The sequence below is a fragment of the Colossoma macropomum genome, unplaced genomic scaffold (assembly GCF_904425465.1).
Source record: "Colossoma macropomum unplaced genomic scaffold, Colossoma_macropomum, whole genome shotgun sequence".
NCBI classification, from domain to species: Eukaryota; Metazoa; Chordata; class Actinopteri; order Characiformes; family Serrasalmidae; genus Colossoma; species Colossoma macropomum.
The window spans coordinates 18,149,896-18,170,206 of NW_023494793.1; the positions used below are offsets into that span (position 1 = coordinate 18,149,896).

Consider the following 20,311-nt stretch of genomic DNA (forward strand, 5'->3'; position numbering starts at 1 on the left):
CAGCCAAAATGGTACTGTGGCGTTTATCACTGCAGAAAAAGGCACATGTTGTGCACAAGTTGCTGTGCTTTATTAAGAGGCTGAAGTTGGCCGCAGCCATGAACGCACTGAAAACTTTTTCTTACAGTTTGCAATCTGACCAAAACTTACATCTTAACTCTCAGCCTTAGCTCTCCGCCCTTCAGCCTTCTGTCCCTCCAACTGCAGTTGCTCAGCTTCACCCCATCAGATTTGAGTCATAATCATCTGAACTATTATAGTGCTGGTGCTTTAGTAAGCCAGTTCTTTGGTGAGTAGAGCTGTTATCATGCTAGCTAAACTAATGCTAACCAGGTCCTCTCCCCTACTTAGCAGCACTATTTAACATTTAGCAATTGTTAGAGGGTTTAGCATTCGTTGAATGGTGACTTGTTTAATTACCACAGGGTGAGATGGCACACATGCTTTTACGCCCCCCTTTCCATCCAGAAATATTGCATACCGCAGTAATATTTGGAGATGGTTGGAAGATATGAAACAAGTGGCCTAACCTTACAACACGATACCACTTTGTTTTGCTAGAACCGATACCAATATCAAAACCTTGAGTATTGACCGATGCTATTATTTATTTATTTTAAAGTTACAGCACTTTAAAATGAGCTATTTTTAATTGAAGCACTATATTTATGGTTAGCATCAAAAAGTAGGTCAAGCTACTCAAACACTCCCCCAGGAAGAAATTCCACAGGCAGGAATACACAGCTAACAACATCACATCACACAGTGTAAGTGAAAGCTCTTTCAGGATAGATTTGTTACAGGATTCAATCAGATTCATTTCAGTCAATTCAGATTTTTACCCTCTGATATCCGCTCCAGGATTTACCCCTCAATACAAATGTACAGTGTATCTCTACTTATAAAGAGTATGATGTGATATTATTTTTACATATTTTTACTGTAAATATGCTGGCAAATATGTTTGCAATGTTGGGGAAAAACTGTACATTTTTATCAGCATTTTAATAAAACTGTTTGCGTGGCTCATCATTTGAATGAAACTCATAACCATGTGACCTTTTAACATTTTCAGTCAACGCTTAGCTGAGTTTAGAGTTATTACTATCGTTTTATTACCATCAAACTTTGTCAGTTTTCAATAAACCTAGATTTGCAAAGCGTGTCCTCTTGATATTAGTATTAAACTACATTACCTGATGAAAGCAACAGGCAAAAAAAGTTCGGTTATTAGAAACAGCAGCACTGTGTGAGGCCTTTTGTTAATATATGGCTGCAACCAAACCTCTGCCCTTCAGGGATTGTATTACATTTAACATATGTTTTGCACTGTACAGCGGTATATTAAGGCTTAGAGATTATCAGAAGGACATTATTAATTTTGAGAGAATTATGAACCCAATATTTAACCCAGTATAGAACCACTATGAACTCAATTTTGAGGTAACTGTAATCATATAGACGGCAGTAACCTGTGCTGAGTCAGTGCGTGTGTCTGTGTGTATCTGTTGCCCTACACAGCCAGGATATGTCACCAACATGTGTGTGTGCACGCGTGTGTGAGCTTTACGCTGCACAGCCAGCGTGTGTCAAGACAGTGTGTGTCCTGCTGGAGCACAGAGACTCCCTGCTCTTTCTGCATTAACGTGCGTCGTGGAGGCATGCAAAGAACTGTGGGACATGTTACATAATTGATTAGGTGATTGATTCATGAGGACACCTGGGCTTCCTCCCTTCCAGCTGTAGCAGCAGGACCTTGTGTTTTATGGTAACACAGAAACAAACGTATACTAATGTGTGCTATTCAGCCAGTTCAGAACAGTCTTAAAGTGATAGGCTTAAAGTGATAAACTTTAATTTTGTCTTCTGAATTCAGTGCATACTAGGGCTGTGTTTGTAAAGGTGTATTGCCCTATTTTATCCTGTTTATTATTATAGAATTTAATTAAGATTAGTATTATGAAGAAATAGAACTTTTATTTCTTTAAGGTTACAGATGCAGTAAAATAAATAAAATGCAAAGCTAAACCTCAATCCAATGTTAATAATTTTTTTAAGCAATTAACTGCTGATACTGATGCTGTTATCATTGTCTTTTCCTGGTTATGTGGCTAAGCAACCACAGCCTACAGTTAACATATGTGCAAAAATGCACATATTGGCTATATTGGATATTTTGTTGCATATGTTGCTGCACTGACAATTTGTTTATTGTGATTATTATTAATAACTAATTAAGTAATTTATTAAAGACTAGTGTATGTTATTATATTGTCCACCTCATTTCCTGCCTAACAACACACCATAACTGTGAAAATCACTGCAACACTAGCCTCCATTGGTTTAATACTTTTTTCATAATACTTCCAAAGCTCTAAAATCTGATTATCTGCACTATGTTTGAAGCTGAACTCAGTATACGCATATTACCGCACACACCAATTAAAGTCTATATTAATGCATATAATTAAAAACTATTGTGCCTTTCATGGAATAATTTTTGACCGTTATATTGCTTGGCAACCTACTCTAAATGAAGTATACTGTCAATAATAAATTTGTTTTTTTATTGAATACTGATGTATTTTCTCATATTGTTTGCTTTATGTTGTGTCTAACAGCAGCCATTCTAACCGCAATCACTGTAATGCATGTCATGGCTTTATTCTATTCTTTTCTATTCCATTCTATTCTGAACATGAAACACAAGCTGTGACCAAAATGGATCGCTTTACCCTCATTAACCTCTGCAATGTATGCTACAACTATGTAATTTACTGAACAGCAGTAAAACAATTTATTAATCAATAAACTAATTTGGATCCTTTTTCATCGTCAACCTGCATCACTATGTAGTTATGTTATAACTGAAGACTGGGGGGAGGAACGTGGCTGAAACCCCTCCTTTTAATCTAACGCCCTATTACTTCACAATTCCCGTGATGAAGTGTTCGCAATTCCCGCCGCCACCCCATCTCCTCCCTTTGTTTTTAACTGTATGGAGCTACAGTTTTTTTTTTTGTTTGTTTTTTTGTTCTCCATAACATTTAACTAAAGTTTCTGTGTCCATTGTGCTGTAAGAAGAGACTCGCAATGCATCTTCAGTATACATTCAGCTGATGTAGTGATCTGCAGTGTTTATTAGAAATTATGAGTGCAATGTGTGAGATTGCAGCTCCCTCAAAACCACTCTGGAATTCCATTTTATGCTTCTGGCACTAAAAGAAATATGGCCAACATATGTAATAGCACCCTAAATGGGATCCATTTCAATCACAGCCACATTCACCCAATCTTTTTTTCCTTCTCAGGCAGTTCTGGATGCACACATACATCAAGATCTATGTGCATATGTGTGCACACATCAAGCTGTGACAGCTTCTGGCTTTCCGTGTTTACAAAATGGTGTACTGTTCTGAACCAGTCCACTGAGCATAGCGATATGAATTTTGTCCTCGTCCTCATCATAATAAACACCTGGATGTATGTGTTTATAGTCTCCGGGAGTGGACACAGTGGCCATGGACGCTACGTGTATTTCTCTCTTTGCTTCTTTTCGTTTTTTTCTCCTGCTCTTTCTTCTCGTTTTCCTTCTTATCCGGAGTGCCCAGTAGGGACCGCAACGCTGGTTGTCAGCTGCAAACAGTTGCTAGGTAACAGTTACCTGACTGTGGTAAGCCGTCGCTGAGTGACACACATACGGACCGGATGCACTGAGTGAGGGTGAAGAGACTGAGAGAAAAAGATATAGATTGTGTCGAAATGAAGTTTTTTCCTGCCATTTCCACCATGTGGTTTGATCATAAATAACGCTAATTTTCCATCATGTCTTGTGGTGGAGGGAAAAATGTCGTAGCTCTTCTACGAATGCGAACCATAAGCCTAACCCCATCCATAACTCAAACCCTAAACCTAAACTGAATCCCAGTCCTGTCTTAAACCTGCTGCTAATCATGCATTTCACTATGCTAATGCTTAAATTCTTGAGGGGATACTGTGGCTGGTTAATGCATCCTTACCTGATGACTCATGCTATGTTTAACTACAGCTGCTCTAGATCCCAAAACTGAACTGTAGTTGTGGGCAAGGATCATTGGGTCTAGTTAAATGTCCTGTAAATGCTATGCTAACTTGTATTTGAGTTTCTCAAATAGTACTTATATGGTATATGTCTACATATGTATGTTTGTAGACACCTTCTCATCCAGTTTTTCCTCTGAAAACAAGGGTATTATTAGGAGCTGGTCCCTTTGTTGCTGTAGTATCAGCCTCTTTTCTTCTGGGAAGGCTTTACACTAGATGTCAGAACATTGCTATAGGGATCTGATTGCATTCAGCCACAAGAGCATTAGTGAGGTCAGGTTGGAAGATAAGTTCTGTACACCACCCCAACGGTTGCTTCATCAGTTCCACTGCATTACAGCCCAATACTGGGGGCTTTATACACCTCTAGATGATGCTTGACAGTGGGCATTTTGGGCATTGTGATCTTAGGCTCACGTGCGGCTGCTCCAGAGAATCCTTTTTTGGCAGTGCTTTCTTTCACAAATAATTTATTAAACAGTGAATGTATTGATATTTATTGTATATACAGGCTGTGCACACAGTGCACACCGATGTAGAGTGGACAATATGACAATATGTTATCTTTATTGTAATAAATTATGTCAATGTTTGCTTTTCTAAGTGTAGCGCTTGAGAATCTCTGTCACATCACTCTGCATTATGAAATTGCTCCACCATTTTGGTATGGTTACTTTTTTGTTTACATGCTGCAAATACTAATACACACTGTGGGAGCTTATGGAGATCGCTGTTTTATTGTGTTTTTCAGACATGTCATGCTTAAAAGTGATTCAAATGAGAAGGGAGTGTATCTTAACTCTAGCAGTGTGCCAAGCATTTCACTCAGTTACAGACATATTTCACTCGGTTACTGGCATACATGTAACTCAGTAATTGGCATATTTCACTCAGTTACTGGCATATTTTATAATTGGCATATTTCACGCAGTTACTGGCATATTTCACTCAGTTGCTGGCATATTTCACTCAGTTACTGGCATATTTTATAATTGGCATATTTCACGCAGTTACTGGCATATTTCACTCAGTTACTGGGATATTTTACTTAGTAATTGGCATATTTCACTCAGTTACTGGCATATTTCACTCAGTTACTGGCATATTTTACTTAGTAATTGGCATATTTTACTCAGTTGCTGGCATATTTCACTCAGTTACTGGCATATTTCACTCAGTTACTGGCATATTTCACTCAGTTGCTGGCATATTTCACTCAGTTGCTGGCATATTTCACTATTGGTAGCTTTATAGTGAAGACTACTCCTTCATCTATTCAGAACCAGTCTAGCTAGACTGACTAATCCTGCCAAAATAGCAGATCACCCATAAGACATCATGATACCTTATTCCCAAATCTTATTTCATGAGTACTTCACCAGCACTGACTGTATATGTTCACTGTATATATGTATCATAAAAAGGACAGATTTAGACCAATTTTAAAGATCCTGTAAATAACAACCAGTGTATAGGTCTGCATAAACCGCACAGTACAAAGTGGCTGATTGGATGTTAGCTTATTATGACATTATCTTAATCTTATTGATTCAGTTTTACCAATTGGTTGATTTTTTCACCCCCTCTTCTATCTTAAATAGTTTGGATAGCCTTTTTATGTATGTGGCTCTGACTTGTTGCTGCAGTTCGTCCGTTTTAAATATACATATTATGTATAAAGTGTCATGATGTTATATTTTTGCTGTATTGCTCACCTTTACATCAAACGATGATTCAGAAGGTAACGTTCATTTTTGGAAGCCACCTATTAATATACTGATTGTGTGCTTGTTTATTTGTGTGTGTCTGTAGGACATAAACTGAACAAGGACCTGAGGCACTACTTAAGTCTGCGCTTCCAGAAGTCCTCACCAGACCACGATCTTCAGCAGACCATCAGAGACAATCTATACCGCCATGCTGTGCCTTGTGAGTACCAGAAGACAATACCTACTTACCTACATAATTACACACACACACACACACATACACACACACACAGCCTTGTCCATGCCTCACATTCTAGTTGCACATGTGCTCTAGTCCACAACATGCTGAGTGTGAATGTTTTCACAATCTGGTGTATCTCTCATGTTCTCCCTTGGGATATCCTGTATCCTATTGTCTAGCAAAGCTATAGCAACAGAACATGTTGCGAGGAGAAAGAGGGATATGGTCAGATAGACAAGACAAGACAAAACAGATGGTATGAGCACAGACAATATATGCGGCAACTATTCCTGTATCATTGTATATTTTTGTCATAACTGTACAATATGTGCTTGTTAAATAACCAGCTACACTCTTAAAAGTAAAGTTCTTAAATAGTTTTTGTCTTGGTTGTACAGTTCTAGGAAATAAAAACATTAATTGATATAGAACCTTTGCATTATGTGGGGATTCTGTAAACTAAGGCTACAATGATCAGTCAAGTTGAATACATTGTTTGCCTAAAAATGTTGATGCAGATATTTTAATGTTGATGTGTTTGTTATTTTAAAAAGTACCTTATAATGTTCATATGTGTGCTAATTCTGACTTATTTCAGTGCACTCTATATACACAGGCACGATGTGGCCTTTGTCATTTGAGGCACAAACAACTTTAAATGAAGGTGTCAGCAAATGGAGAAAAACTCAAGCAAGACCCAGAAACATCACAGTATGCAGTGCATGATATGTAAAAGCAGAGGTGGTGTTTCACAGCAGCACAACAATGCACAAGCACAATGCAAAGATGCACAAACAAAATGAAAGCACCCGAGTTCAAATACTTTTATCTGCTTAAGCTGGTAGTGGTTAACTGTTCTTAACTAACCAGCCTAAGTAGCTAATGTCAACCCAGTTAAGGTAATATTAGGCTACATGACAACAGAAAGTCTCATAAAAGAGAGAAACATTTCGGTGATGTTAAGTACAGTGTACTAAAATTAATACCAAACCAATGTAGGTGTTCAGTAATGAAATGTCTAGTCACTGTCCAGTCATCCCAGAGCAAATAGAAATGGTGCATGGGATGATGTTCAAACTTTTATGATGCTTCTGGGACAAAGTTGCATGTGTAGACTTAAAATTTGTAAAATATGTATGTCATAAATTCACAAACGTGCCAATTGTTCATGCATACGAAAACATATTAATGTATAATGCAGAAATCATAAATGGTGACAAATTAGGAAAAAGATAATGTGCCAGAACAAAAACAGAAAAGATGAAAATTCAAAAATGAAAGAAGGAACAAAATGATGAATAAAGAAGTAGTATAAGCCTTATTTGTAACTGAGAAGTAAATAGAACAGTAATGTAAACAGGAGTAATTAAATATTTTGACAGTAAATGTTCTATTTTTTCTCATTTTCAAATATCTGCCATCATTTAAATTATTTCTCACTGAAACAGGAACATCATTATAGTAGTCAGTTATTTAAAAGATAAACAAGAACACTTGATAGATTAACCAATTATAAAGGAAATCCTTTGTTGCAGCCCTAATATAAACTTTCACACGCACATAAATAAATGAAAGTGGTTTTTAAACTGGTGTCCTACTACCAGTTTAAAAACCACTTTCATTTATTCCTAAACCAAAGGTATATATTTGCACTCTAAGCCCTTTACTTGAGAAAAGGTGGAAAGCATGATGCCACCTACATGGTTGAATAGGGCAGTTTGCTTCAAGTTGAACTTTTGCCAAGTTCTTGTCATTTTAAATCATGTTCTCGTCACCCCAGGCAGCCTTGCCTAAAATTACTTAACATCACACTCTCATGCTGACAATGAAGGACTTTGCTGCACTTGGTTACTTTTGGGTATACGATAATCCCTCAACTCCCACCATGTAGGATCCTCCCCACAGCATTTTTCTCACTTTCATAAATCTTCTGAGCTCTGAATGAAGGAGACAAGCTCTCTGGCTTGTTGGGCAAATGAGCCAGGTCATCAGGCTGGAGGGTGAGTTGAGAGTTTGGTTTGATCTCATGTTGCAGGAATTTTTGCCTTCAGTGTTAAAGCAGTGAGTGTTTCTCCAAGCAGATGAAGCACAGCTGGTATTTGTAGGTTGCGCTGAATTAGAATGGGTGATGACCCTATTTGCTGTTAAAATGTACCTTATCTGGATGTTGTCCGTACATGCACTTTAAAAACAAGTATGATTGGTGTTGTGTGGACACAAATCTGGTCTTTTAAAATCGGATGTGAGCCTGTGGTACTAGATCGGAGACTAGGGATGTGCAGTCTGACTAATTTGGATATTCTGGTATCTGTAAAAGTCAATGAGTGGATATCCTGTTAACTACAGGGAAGGAAAAACAATGCCAAACCGCCCCCACCAAAAAACCACTATGGCTAAAAGTAATGTTAAAAAAAGACTTACCTTTTTAGGAGACAGCACTGATGTTGCTCAAAAATACAGCAGCACACAGAGGAACAGATTTGATTATTCAAAAACAGCCAAAGTTGGGTTTTTGTGTTGGATGAGTAACAAAGGCTGCCTCCTCAGATGAGCTAATGTGCTAACAGAGCTAACCAGTGTCTCGTCGGCTGCTGATGAGGACTCGCTGTCTTCTACATTAGGTATGTTCTCTTCAGAGGATGTTGTGCCAACACGTTACTTGTCAAGGAAATAATTTTGCCTTTTTTCTGTACCTAGCTAGATTAGTTCGCTTAGTTAACGACCTTTGGCAACTAACTCACACTCAGGCACTCATAGTAGCAAAGTATAACATAACATACTTACTTGCACATATGAGCAAAACTGTCACGTTTCACTGCCTGTATATCTGCATACACACCTGATGACTCATGCTGTGTTTAAACAGTGCTGCTCTAAATCACTACCAAATTTTCCGCCTAATTTAGTCATGGCTAATTTCCCTCCATTAATTCTAGACAATGTGTGTTTTGGTAGTGAGAATTCTCAAGGTTACACACTGGTTTTCAGACATCGTTCTTCAAAACAGTGTGATCTAACTACTCACCGTGTGGTCATGAGGGACAGAGAAAATGCATGTCTCTGACAAGAAAAAAAGACGTAAGACTAGGGACACATCTGTGGCACAGTATACAGCAGCAGTTCAAACCTGTAAACTTAAAGTTGCCCTTTGGACCTCAGTCTTTTTTTTTTTACCATATATTTATTTATGTCACTGTGGAAATCTCATTGGTTTTGGTAAATCTAGTACAAGGGATTTGATTATTCTTCAGCCTTCTCTTCAGGCTTGCTCAGATCTTAGTGTTGTCTCTTAGCTTTCTGGATGAAACCATGTTTTTCCAAATGCTGCTTTGTGGTTGAGCAACATCACATGATGCAAGGCGTTCTCTGCCCTTGCTCTGCTGTGTAGTCAGTAGACCAACATACTTTTCCCAGTTTTCCTGTCATTGAAATGCTTCCTGCCATTCCTCACTGGCTGACATAGGTTAATGTTGCAATAATTAATTGCCATGCGTGTTGCTTGCCTTGTCTTACACAATTGCATAGGGGTGTAATAATGCATTTGAAGGTGGCGATTCAGCAACACCTAGAATCAATTATTTCATATAATAATGTTCAATGAAGTATGTGTTTATTTTATAACCCCGCTTCCAAAAAACGTTTGGACGATGTGCAAAGTGTTAATAAAAAAAAATGCATTAATATGCAGCTCATTTAAACCCTATATTTAATTAGCTGCACAGCCGGCAGTTCATTCTTTAGCTCCTTACACAGACCAACTGACAGTTTGGGAATTTAGTGTGGTCTCATCTTCAGAGTCTGTACCACTGTGTTTCATGACCTCCTTTTTTAACAACATGTTTTAAGCATTTGGGAACTGAGGAGACCAGTTGCTGTTGTTTTGAGAGTGAAATGTTTTCCCACTTCTGCTTGATACAGGATTTCAACTGCTCAACAGTTCAGAGTCTTCTTTGTCGTATTTTTTGTTTCATAATGCGCCAAATGGTTTTAATGGTTGACAGGTCTGGACTGCAGGCAGGCCATTTTACACGCTTTTACTACAGAGTCATGCTGTTGTAATATATGCAGAATGTGGTTTGACATTTTCTTACTGAAATAAGTAAGGCCTTCCCTGAAAAAGACGTCATCTGGACGGCAGCATATGTTGCTCCAAAATCTGTATTTATCATTCAGCATTAGTGGCGCATTCACAGATGTGCAAGTCACACTTGCCATTTACACTAATGCACCCCTACACCATCATGGATACTGGCTTTTGAACTGTGCGCTAGTAACAAGCCAGATGGACCTACTCTTCTTTAACCTGGAGGATGCGCCGTCCGTGATTTCCAAAAAGAATTAAAAATTTTGATTCATCAGACCACAAGACACTTTTCCTATCTTAAATGAGCTTGTGCCCAGAGAAGGCGGTGGCATTTCTAGATCCTGTTTACATATGATTTTTAGCAGAGTTTTAACTTGCATTTGTAGATGCAGCGACTAACTGTGTTCACAGACAGTGGTTTTCAGAGGTGTTCCTGAGCCCATGCAGTGATTTCCACCACAGAATCGTCTGTTTTTTAATGCAGTGCCACCTGAAGGCCTGAAGATCACAACCAGCCAGTACTGGTTTTCAGCCTTGTCCCTTGCATACAGAGATTTCACTGGATTCTCTGAATTTTTTAATGAAATTATGTACTGTAGATTATGAAGTCCCCAAGTTCTTTGCTATTTTAATTTGAGAAACATTATTCTTGAATTGTTGTGGTGAACCCCTCCCCATCTTTACCTCTGAAAGACTTTACCAGTCTTTTGTTGCCCTGTCCCAACTTTGTTGAAACGTGTTGCTGTCATCAAATTTAAAATGGGCATATGTTTTTCAAAAAAACATTTGATATGTTGTCTTTGTGCAACTTTTTTGGAAATGGGGTTGTATATACTGTAAATGAAAAATGGTCACATTTGTGTATTCAGTGAATAATTCTGAAACATACCAAAATAATTTAATTTACTTGTATTGTGGTGAGGTTTGAGATTTCACATTGCAATGATTTGTTTAATAAGCAATTGTAATGGAATTTACACACCTGCTACAACAAGTGAAGGGGACTGGATGTTGTAGCTGGATTCAGTCTATACTCTTGCTCTTTCTGGCTTTTTGGCATGTTGGCATGCTTACACATTCAAAGGCTAAAAACAAGCGAGCAGGCTGAGCCTGATATATATTCAGCAGAAGGAGGAGCATCAGCCAGCTTAGCCAACCTCAGTGTCTAAAAGCTTGACTGAAAAGCCTTCCAGTGAATGACACTGAGCTTGTAATATGTATAAGTGGGTTGCGTCATACACAGTGTTTCCTCACGTTAAACTGGACAGTTACCTACATTATTTCACTGCTGCTATTCATTCCTCCTCATTCTTTCTCTCTTGCTCTCTATTTCTCTCTTTCTCTCTTTCTGTCTCTCTCTTTCTCGCTCTCTCTTCTCCCTTGGTGCCATGTGACGTTTAAATCCGGTGAACTGGTCCAATCCCCTGGACGTTTGGGATTATGATGATTTGCTGAATCTCTCATGTTGATGTATTGGAGATGGAATTCCTTTGTGGTCATGTGATGAGCATTTACATTTTGGGAGTGAAGAGAGTCAGATACTCCTGCTTAGTCAGACTTGTGGTTTTTTTTATTGTCCTGGAAATGTGAGAAAAACACAATGAATACAAACACTTTAATATAATCTTCATTTTTTGAAAATAATTTCAACCCCAACCCATATATACACACACACACATATATATATATATATATATATATATATATATATACACACACACACACACACACACACACACACACACATATATATATATATATATTCCGAAATGCTGTCTATCCAAGTATCCATATATTTGTACAAATTTTACATGTAAGGATATAGAGAATTTTTAAAAAGAATAATGGCTGATTTATACACATGGTATTAATCGTAATATAGCATTTTCACTCCCACTTCCATCTACGTATATCATAAAAAAATAAGCCTTGATTGTGGTCTATAATGCGTTTTATGTGCATGTATGTATGTGTTTACATCACCGAAAGAATAACAGAAGAACAATATTCATGATACTTTTATGAATTGTTGAGTGTCTTTTATGTTGCTATGTTGCATTGCATTCTAGCCAGTGTTATATTTTGAGAGCATGAACATTTATTACCAGTGCTGCGCTGTACTTTTTGTACCATTAGCATCAAATGATCAAAGAAACAAATTAAAGAATTAAAGAATCGGCCAGCCTCTTTGTCAAAAACGTGATTGACCAAATCTGTTGACAGATAACAGATGCAGCTCATGCTAATGTCGCGAGTTAATACGAGTAGCTGCAGATGTTGCCTGTCACGTTTTCCGCCGCATTAAAACCAGGGCCCCTCACGCTGCAGTCAGCGTTCAGCTGAGACACAACATGAAATTTGATTGGACTGTAACACGTAACGACGCTGAGTTTTGCCCAGCAGTTGGATTCACAATGTGCACAATGTGAAAGAAGGATTAGTACCAGAAGTTGATGTCAGCTGTAATTTTTATCTTCAGAATATAACTGGAAAGTCAGAAGACGTGGAATTCTGTAGTACAGGGGTGCCTGAACTTTTTTCTTAGGGGCCAAAATACGATGTCTTTGGTGGCCTGAGGGCTAAAAAGGGAAAACAGTGTATAAATAAAGGAGGTAGTTTGAAATTCTTTAGGAGATTTTGTAACATTACACTATATTTTGTTACTAAAATACTTTATAAACCAAAATAAGAATATAATCAGTTAAATTTAGAATAAAAATATGCTCTCTCATTGGGTAAGGGGGGTGGGTGAGGGGTAACTTCTGGTGGTGTGGCGAATCAAATGTCTTCATGGGCCAACTTTGGCCAGCAGGCCACACTGTAGAGAAGACAGATACTGCAGTTGATCTAAAATGGATATTCTGTTCAAGCTGTTGAATTAAACTGAAGCAAACAACTTAAACTTAACAAAAAATGATACAAATCATGCTGCATTTCCATCATACAAGAGAATAAAACTTTTTACATCACGTTCGTTAGACTTTTGAGAAAGTTTACAGAGAAAATTGGACAACTTCTCTTTGCTGTTTTGTGTAGTTTTTAGGGATGTATTTTACATGGAAAGAGAGTAAAAACAGAACACACTGGCTAACATAATGGCCCAGGAAAAGTCCATTAATCAGCTGCAGGCACCTTCTGTCTGGGAGCAATTGCGCATTACGATGCTGTCGACTGCCTAATATCTCTGTTATTTTTTTGTCTTTGATACTAATATTAAAGAAATTTTTAAATTTAAATAATTTTAATTTCTTTGTTTATCCACTGGTGTCTTCCGCCTTCTGCCATGTTTTGTAGCTACTGGTGTACAGAAACAGAAACACCTGATTGGTGATATGTGTTTGTTTTATTCACATTTACATTGTTTATTCAGCAAATTTGTGTCTTATTAGGTTGTTTACCCAGTTTTCTCCCCACCTTTATCTTTGCCAGTTCTACCTGTGAGCTAGGCCACAACCCCCAATCACATAATGCCACCGAGCTTGGGGGCGGTGAATGCTCTGCAATATGCAAATGTACCCTCTAACCAATCACAGTCACATGTCCATGTAATTTAACGAAAGTAATTTTTTAATCAAAATAATGCAGAGTAGTGTTACATTATTCATTCACCAATTTGTCTTTAATGCATAGCAAGGCATGTCCAACCACAATGTAATCTCAGTACCAGTACTTTGCTTGTTGTGCAGCTCCACTACATGTGGGATCAGTTTTAAATTAAGACATAAGACATACAGCGTACTCAGGACGCTCGCAAACACACATCATCTCGAGACAGATTTGGCACACACGCTTTTTGCGTCTTTCATCTTCTTGGATATTTTTCAGAAAGGGGATCAAAGGCAGAATAAATGTGTAATCTGAAAACTTTCTTCAGAAAATAGAGACATTAATCTGCAGATCAGCTCCTGAATCATGTCTGAAGCTGTTTGTATTGTCTGAGCTGTATGTTGTCATCCAGGTGAATCCTTTCTGCTTATTTGCATATGTGTTTGCATGTGTGTTTTGCATGATAGTGACTGACCAGAGTTTGACCTTGTAGTTACAATACTAACCCCGTACACTGTTTTGAACTGGTTCAAAGTCACAGTTGAAGACACGTTATGGACTTTAAACTGACTTTGAGTAAAATCCTTTTACTTTGAATGACTTACCTTAATTATGCTGATTTTATTAAAATATGGGTGAACATTTCATTTTGTCACTAGTATCTAGTACGATCTTAACACCTCAGAAACTTATGTTTCGGTTGTAATTGTTTTGGTAATGACAGTTTTTCTGAATTTTGAGCATAACTCAAAAACACTAGCCAGTACCTGACTAGCAAACACAGCTCTAAACTGTTGTTCACGCATAATATCATAATAGTTTTCATTAGAACAGAAAAAAAGTTTACTTAATCAAAGAAAGTATGTGTTTTGGATAGTGACAGTTCTTAATGTTACACACTTCAAAACACATTTACTTCAAAACAATGATATCCTTGTAATAGAACTGGGCGATATGGCCAAAAATGTTATCACGATAAACAAAATTCATATCGTTCGATATCGATACATACTGCGATAAATGTCAAATCATTATTTCTTTCAAGTTTGAAGGCTGATTTTTGCTCCTGGGTGGTTAATTGCTGTTTTAAACTATCCTTTATGGTCGGAACATGACAAACACTCACCAAACAGTGGAACATTTCACAGATCTGTCATGGGAGAGTGGGAGAGAGTGTCTGGTGAGCTGTTTTTACCAGCTGGAAAAGCATGGCTATTTTGTAATAGTCATAATTTAAGAAAGAAAACAGATTATTTTTAGCTGGTGACGAGCGCTCGGCTACCCCGCTACAAATGACACAGTATTCAGACACCAGCTAGCGACAACTGGATATTCAATTGTAGTAGTTTAAGTGGTGAACCGCAAAATATCAACACTAGACAAACAGAGTCCTCCTTTTAGGTACGTTTAAACTGAAAGCGGTGCTTTTGTGTCGTGTTTGATCTACAGTATCATCAGTTCTCTGTGTTTTGGAGTGACAGAGAGTGACATATTAAAATATGACTGTCCGAGTGCTGCAACAGTGCTTTAGTTGTGAGGATTGTGATTTAACGCTGCTAAAGCTGGTTAGGATGTTAGGAAAGAGGTGAGTTCACTGTAGGTCAGTACAGTTGCACCACTGACCTTGTCACTCACATTTGGTCACAGGAGAACAGATCGCTGGTCGCTCCACTCAGACAGGGAATGTATAACTCCGCGTTTCAGCCATTGCTAAAGACTCCTCTTACTCGTGGCCCCCTCCCTCACTAATCATGTAGAAAAACTCGGAAGTGCGCCCTCTCCTGACGACAGCAGAGTAGTGTCGCCTTCCTTGCAGTAGAAAACGCCACCAAGGCTTTCGCTGAACGTGGAAGTGTAAGAATGGTGTATTATAGCGAACATTTATTGAACATGTCGTATCGCTCTATCGAGGAAAAGTTAAATCGCGATAATTATCGTTATCGTTTTATCGCCCAGCCCTACCTTGTAAAAAATGGATGCAGTCTTACTTCTTGCTCTAAAATTAAGAGAACACACTTCACTGTTTATCTGCTCAAATTAGCGTATTGGAAAAATAAATAAATAAAGTGTGGCCTGTGCAAAAGTTATGGTACATTTGAGACTTTATGTTTTATATGTTTATAAATTATTAATAGAAATTGTGAAAAAATGGGAAAAATATTTAAGTGTGCTCCCTGTAGAGGATGTGCTAGCATTTTCACAATCAACAACAACATCATACATGTCTATATAACAGCCCTTGAAATTTCATTTCTATTACATGGATAAAACTCTTGATACATTAACAAAAATATTGTCGCTGTCGCTGTCCAACATAAACAACAAACAAGTATCTCTGTTTTTATATTTGTACTATATATAACGTGCAGAGTCTTTTTAAAGCAGCGCTGGCCCTTTAAGAGCAGCAGGTTTGTGTGTACGTGCGCGCGTGCGTGCGTGTGTGTGTGTCGGCTCACTGGTGATGCTGCAGAACGGAAGACAAGATGGAGTCACACAGCTGCATTTCAGCTCCTTCACTGCTTTCTCTCTGATTTCCTCCCATCATAAACATATAGGTCAAACAGAGTGCACACTCAGGACACCTAGTGTGTGTGTGAGTGTTTAGGGCCTAGAGTTATTGGGCTCAGTGCTTTTGCATCTCTAAAGACAGAAGGACAATAGACTGATGTCTCCTTGTCGTTGATGCCCTCTCCAGTGCCAGAACGGTGGGGGGTTGGAAAGCACTGACTGAGTGAGTGCTGGACTCGGTGTGTTTGAATTTAAATGCGGCAGTAGTGCGCTGATGCCAGAAACAGGAAGGGAAAAGGTCAGTGAAGTTTCCTCGGGTGGACTGAGGTAGACAAATTGAGTCCCTGGTAGAGAATGTGAAGGGTAATATACAGAGCTGTGAAGAAGTATTTACCCCTTCTCATTTCTTCTGTTTTTTGCATTTTGTCACATTTGAATGTTTCAGAACATCAAACTACTTTTAATATTAGACAAACAAAAGTAAACATACAATGCTGTTTTTAAATGATGATTTCATTTATTGAAGGGAAAATGCTGTTCAGCCCTACCTGGCCCTGTTTGAAAAAATAATTGCCCCTGTAGTTACTAAATCAACCAGTTAACCAAATTCAACTGACTATTGGGTTCCACACCCAGACATGGTTACTGCTAGATCTAAACATCACTTAAATAGAACCTGTCTGGCAATGTGAAGCAGGCTAGAAGGTCTCGAAAAGCAGCACATGATGCCACATTCTAAAGAGAATCAAACACAGATGCGGTGCAAAGTCATTGAAATCTATCAGTCTGGAAAGGGTTACAAAGCCATTGCTAAGGCTCTGGAGCTCCGGTGAACCACATATGGAGAAAACTTGAAACAGTAGTGAAGCATTCCCAGGAGTGGCCGGCCTTCCAAAATTTCAAAAGAGCACATCGACGACTCATCCAGGAGGTCACAAAAGAACCCAGACGAACATCTAAAGACACAGGGCAAAAATGGCGTCCATGGGAGAGTTGCAAGGTGCAAACCACTGCTGACCACAACTGAGTTTCAAAAACATCTAAATGACTCCTGAGACTTTTGGGATAATATTGTGTGAACTGATGAGTCAAAGGTGGAACTTTTTGGTAGACATGAGTCCTGTGACATCTGGTGTAAAACTAACACTGCATTCCACCGTTAGAACATCATACCAACAATCAAACATGGTGGTGGTAGTGTGGTGGTCTGGAGTTGCTTTGCTTCTGCAGGACCTAGACAACCTGTCATAACTGATGAAACCATGAATTCTGTTCTCTATCAGAAAATCCTGAAGGACAATGTCAGTCTGTCAGTTTGTGACCTTAAGCTTAAGCGCAGTTGGGTTAGGATGCAGGATGATGCAGGATGATGCAGGATGATGATCTGAAGCACAAAAGCAAGTTCACCTCTGAATGGCATTAAAAGAAACAAAACAAAGATTTTGGAGTGGCGAGTCAAAGTCCTGACTTGAATCCCATTGAGATGCTGTTGCAAGATCTTAAATAGGTAGTTAATGCTTGAAAACCTTCCAATGTTGATGAATTAAAACAATTCTGCAAAGAGGAGTGGGCCAAAAATTCCTCCATAGTGATATAAAAGACTCATTGCAAGTTACTGCAAATGTTTGGTTCCGGTTGTTACCGCCTAGAGTGTCACAACCAGTTATTAGGTTTGGGGTTGGGCAATTACTTTTTCACATGGGTGATATAGGTTTTGAACAAATCTTTATCTTCAGTATATCGAATGATCATGTAAAAGCTGCAATTGTGTTCGTATTGTCTCTTTATCTTATAATAAAATTAGTTGGAGGATCAGAAACATTTAAATGTGATAAATTAGCAAAAATCAGTCAGTAAAGATTCAAGCACATTTTACCTTCTATAAAACCAGTAGTAGACATGAACTCAGGTTATATTAATCCCATGTGAATCGACATGTCAGTAAAAACTTTTTCTGTGGAAAAGGAGTTTATTAAGTATGCAAGTGCTTGAAGAAGCATTTTCTTGTGTTCTTTGTGGCTAAAATCAAGCTGATATGTACTGTCTCACCTCAAGTGTATGACTCAGAACGTTAAAAGAAATAACAATGACAGAAAACAGGTTGATTTTCTGCAACGGTGTTGACTATTGGCTGTGTAATTCCCAAGCTAATGATAATGCTTGTGCATTCACTTAAGTCAGCAAGATTAGAGTAAAGGTTAGAGTAAACAGAATAACGGCTAAATTAAATGTATGTTAATTTGACAACGTCTACACGTTTTTGGGGTAACGGCAGGGCATAAATCGAGTAGCCACTCCCATCTCTGTCATTGATACCCAGATTTCTTATCCTGTGCAAATTACATTACAGGCGTCCTGTGGTAACATTGCATTACTCCACTACATTAACATTGTTTAATTCGCAAAAGTTCACACATATATTATCGTAAGCGCCCTCTTGGTGGCTGTAATACTGTTTTTAAGCATGTGAGCATGCATTAACACGTATATAAATAATGAGAGAAGTCTGTATCCCCCAATATAAATTCAAAATTATTATACACTTTTTGGAGGTTCAAATGCACAGATTCATTAAAAATGTTATGTTAATAAGATATATACCATTTTTGCTGTTGTACTTTGTGATCAAAAATCAAGTTGTCCTTCCACTTTCCACTTGGTGCAGTTATGTGAGTATGTGAATTTTGGAGTATAGCACAGAAGTAAAGAAAGGATAAAAAAAATTTGAGATGAATGATTAATTGAGATTAATGATTTAATGATCTTTTCTTGTTTACTGTATGCAGCTAAAGTGGCCAAACTTGCTGATTAGCTATCTTATTTCCTAGCAGTGTTTACGTAGATGCTGGCTGTACTGTGGAAGTGATACACTACAATGTTGTCTACAGTTAGAGAGAATCGCGTGTAGAGTCGAGCAAAGCTGCAGTTTTACTTGAGAGATAGATACATATATGGTGTATATGTCACAGTGGTGATACCAGGAACCAGACGTCTGAAGCGTTTAATGCCTCTGAAAAGCTCCTTCACACAAAGTTATTACATGAAATGATTATGAATATGCTGCATGTTACCTGAGACGTTGTTTTACGATAGTTCTAAGACATTTGGTAGAATAGCTGCATTTGTGTTGTAGACATTGTGACCCCTGGGTCACCACCACTGTAAAGAAATCTGACTCGGTAGGTTTCTCCACAAATGACTGTTCCACATCAAAACACTCTGAATTACTTTTTTCCATCTCTGTGAACATATTATGTATTATTATTACGTATTACAATATTATTAACATAGGTATAAAGTGTAATGCCAATGTATTGTAATGTGCTATTAATGTGTTTATAGATTCTTATAGACATGGTATGCATACAAAGTGTTAATGAGATTACTTTTCCCAGGAAGTGAGTAAATAAATGATCCCATTACTGTTTGACACAGTAGTCATTTGTAAAGGATTACTTTTTTAAGTAACTACCCCAACACTGTTAAATACACATATAGACACATATTCACACACACACACAGTTCCAGCGCAGCTAGTCAGTGAAGTTTCCCATGGCAGATTATTATAAAAGCAATGAAGTAGATCTTAAAAATCTTGACAATTTTCATTCCTTATGTAGGTAAAATACAAAGTGGGGTACACACACACACACACATACACACACACACACACACACACACTACTCAAAAGCAGCAGCCCACAGTATGTCTAGGCTTTTCTTACGCTGTCAGGATGGCTTTGTCTTCCTTTGTTCCCTCTCTTCTCTCATCTTTCACTCTGGCCTGAGGGAGCACTGCCTCCTTTCTTTTTTTCCTTCCTTCACATGTGTTGTTGTCCTTCTCTCTCTCTCTCTCTCTCTCTCTCTCTCGCTCCCGCTCTCTCTCTCTCTCTCTCTCTCTCTCCCTCTCTTTCTCCATTCCTTCTCTTGGTGGAAGCTAACAGGTGCTTGTTGCTGCAGTTTCTCCAGAGGTTGCAGCAGCGTGTGTGTGTGCGTGAGCGAGTGTAAAGTGTACGTGAGTGTGTGTTGGTGTGTGTGTCCCGCGGCAGGAAGACCCTGTGTTTGCGAATCCCCCCTCTACAAATGGCCATTGTTATACAGTGCAGTAAATGTCAGTCAGTGACAGGGTAAGTCAGTGTCT

General features: G+C 38.3%; 1 protein-coding gene across 1 annotated transcript in view; it reads left to right on the forward strand.

Annotated features, from left to right (window-relative positions):
- LOC118813393 (membrane-associated guanylate kinase, WW and PDZ domain-containing protein 1-like) overlaps nucleotides 1-20,311 on the forward strand; it is a 195,164-nt gene that overhangs the window by 52,740 nt on the left and 122,113 nt on the right. Inside the window, 1 exon segment of the mRNA XM_036578708.1 lies at nucleotides 5,896-6,012. Within this exon segment, the coding sequence (XP_036434601.1) occupies nucleotides 5,896-6,012 (117 nt within the window).